The following is a 2,853-nucleotide window of genomic DNA, read 5'->3' as shown; positions in this document are numbered from 1 at the left end:
TATATATATATATATATATAAAATTAGAGTTCTACCTGATTATAATCGAAATTTATATTCTGACACTTGGTGATGGAATCTCCATTAGAGCTGTAGGTTATGAGATCCCTAATGAGGAAATCCGCCGCCGGCTCCCCCGTCGTCGGAAGGCAGCATCCGCCATTCGTTTGCTGGCAGTAAGCTCCCGGCCACTGCAATTTCATGATCCTTCTTCATAAATACATAATTTCACATATATATTTTCATAATATTATATATATGGAAATAAATACCATGAGCACTAGAGAGAAGAAATCAAAGCTTTTGACTGAGAAGCAAGGAAGGCACACTGTTAGCATGATGGCTAGAAAGAGGGAGACAGATGCTAAGCGTAGCTTCATCTTTACTACAGCCTATATTTCTTATTCCACTAAAAATAATACAAATGCTCCATATTTATAGCCGGGGGGAATCCATATCACTCAATACTGGTATTTTTACATATTTTACATGTATTGAGCCTTGAAATTTACATGTTTGTCGCTCAAATTCTTAAAATTAAATTAAAAAAAATACTATCATGGCTAATTTTTGAAAAATAAAATACATTATTTCATGTATAGATTCATGACACCAAAAAATTATGTATGATACGTAGGAATTGTGTGGCATGTATCTAAAATTTTCTTCTTTATTGTTTTTAACCAATATGTTATTATTGGAGCCCATATTTGATACGCCGCCAGTAAATTTTCATCATCCGACATAAATCTGGAGACATGATATGGATCCGGAGATAATATTTTGAAAAAGAAACGTTTAGATCTTGATAAAAATTTATCCAGAGTTTCGATTTCAACAAACTTGTAGTCAAACTGACCGGCTCGATGATACAGACGTAATGATATAAAAAATAGTTCAATCTGAGACGAATCAAACTAAGATCAAGTCATTAAACCACTCTTACAGGATTTCCAGATACATCTGGAAGATTAAACAAGTTTATACTTGAACCGAATTCCTCGACAAGACAAATCCAACGAGCCTAAAATCACTCAATCCCGACATCGCTAAGGCACTAAAATGTTCATTAAACGCCGCTTGATCAAAGGAAGCTCTCTGGACCGTCCAATCAAAATGATTAATATTACTGATTAATATTACTGCATTAATTGCACCCATAACATTATAAATAAACCCCCACCCTTCACATGAAGGGAGAGAAGTCCAGAGAGTGAGTCTGAGGCATTGAGGAGAAACTGCAGCTCACCAAATATTACTGTATTAATTGCACCCGTAACATTATAAATAAACGGCCCCACCCTTCACATGAAGGGAGAGAAGTCCAGAGAGTGAGTCTGAGGCATTGAGGAGAAACTGCAGCTCACCATCATTGCCGATCATCATTGACCACTGCTAATTTTCACTGTCGACCACCGCCGACCGTCTATCTCATAACTTTTATATTATATATATCTATTTAAATATATATTTTTTTTTATTTTCTTGTTTTGATTAACTGCTATCAATAATGGACTCAAAATATAAAATATCATCACATGATTATTGCGAATCAAAATTGGGATATTCATAATGTTAAAGAATTACTAAAATATGTGGCGTGAATCCTTACACGAAAGGCTAAGAAATATAACACTAAGTTCTAGTACTTTCTAATAAATTATGAGCGTCCAATAATCCATGAATTTTTGCGGCAACCGAACGCAGCGAAATGGGGCCCAACTATCTTTTAAGTCCCGACACACTATCTTGCGAAGCAATTAGCGAAATTTTTATACATTCGTAGTCCAATAAAATCATTGTCATGTAACATTTTAGCATAATATAATATTTTCTCTTGTTATTCTGTATTATTGTGGTGGTATTCATATATTATTGTATTCTGAGAATATTCTTGTTGTTATAATAACACAATAACACATCAATATCACCACAATAACAACTGAATAAAGCGAAATAACACGGGAAGAATATTTTTCGGTGTTACTGGGCCGAATCACAAGAAAATAAGTTTTTTTTTTCCTGTCAGCTCCACGGGGAGGTGATTCATTGGACTCCGACGTACATCTAAGTCCGAACGTAATAATTTTTCCAAGCTTTAATTGTGTATCAATATATCAAACGCCAAAATTTTGATTTTTTTCATCTACAGGATGTTTCATCTTACAGAAATTAGAAATAATGATATATATATTTTTTAATTCCATGTAAAATATTTAAGTACTATAAATATAATGGTCTTATAATTATTTTCATGTACATTATAATTTAATGATTTTGATGGAGATTACTGAATAAAAATGGCCAAAATTTGAAAATGATCAAGATAATAATTTAAATGGGTAAGATGAGCCCAATGGAAAAGTTGTTTGGAGGAGCAAGAACTTGGAAATATTATATCATTTTAATTAAAAAAAATATTATTTATATTAAAGGTTGGATTAATTCACATTTTATAAAATGTGGGTTAGTCCCATGTTTTTTTGTCAAATTAAATTTTATAATATTACATTAAATAAATGTTATATTATTATATTAAAAGAATCAAAAGAAATATTATAACAAAATGCCCAAAAAATTTTAATATGTTAATATTTTTTCATTAATGGATATTCTTGGCCAAGAAGCTTGAAAAATATTATATACTTGATAATTATGATTGTAAAATTTATTAAAATCACAATTACTTTAGGGCTCGTTTAAGAATGCTTATTGGGAGCGACGGCGTTTTCAGCCCTTCCGTTTGAAAAATACATTCGCGTGATACGTTTTGCACCCGCTCTGTTCTCTTATCGTGATTCCCTTAAGGGAGCGTGATCTGGCCAAGAGCTCCGTTCCGCATATGCTTCTCGC

The 2,853-nt window shown here is 32.4% G+C and overlaps 1 protein-coding gene across 1 annotated transcript in view; it reads right to left on the bottom strand.

Moving 5' to 3' along the window:
- The window catches only part of LOC110021044 (ribonuclease 1-like), a 1,873-nt gene extending 1,463 nt beyond the window's left edge, over positions 1-410 (bottom strand). The window contains exons 1-2 of the mRNA XM_020719371.1: positions 273-410; positions 36-191 (exon numbers count right to left, since the gene is read on the bottom strand). Coding sequence (XP_020575030.1) covers positions 36-191; positions 273-380 — 264 coding nt within the window. The 5' untranslated portion in view covers positions 381-410. The remainder of the gene's footprint in view (positions 1-35; positions 192-272) is intronic.
- Between the last annotated feature and the right edge of the window lie 2,443 nt (positions 411-2,853).

Source organism: Phalaenopsis equestris, unplaced genomic scaffold (assembly GCF_001263595.1).
Source record: "Phalaenopsis equestris unplaced genomic scaffold, ASM126359v1 Scaffold000118, whole genome shotgun sequence".
NCBI lineage: Eukaryota > Viridiplantae > Streptophyta > Magnoliopsida > Asparagales > Orchidaceae > Phalaenopsis > Phalaenopsis equestris.
This window is presented reverse-complemented; position numbering and strand designations above follow the sequence as displayed.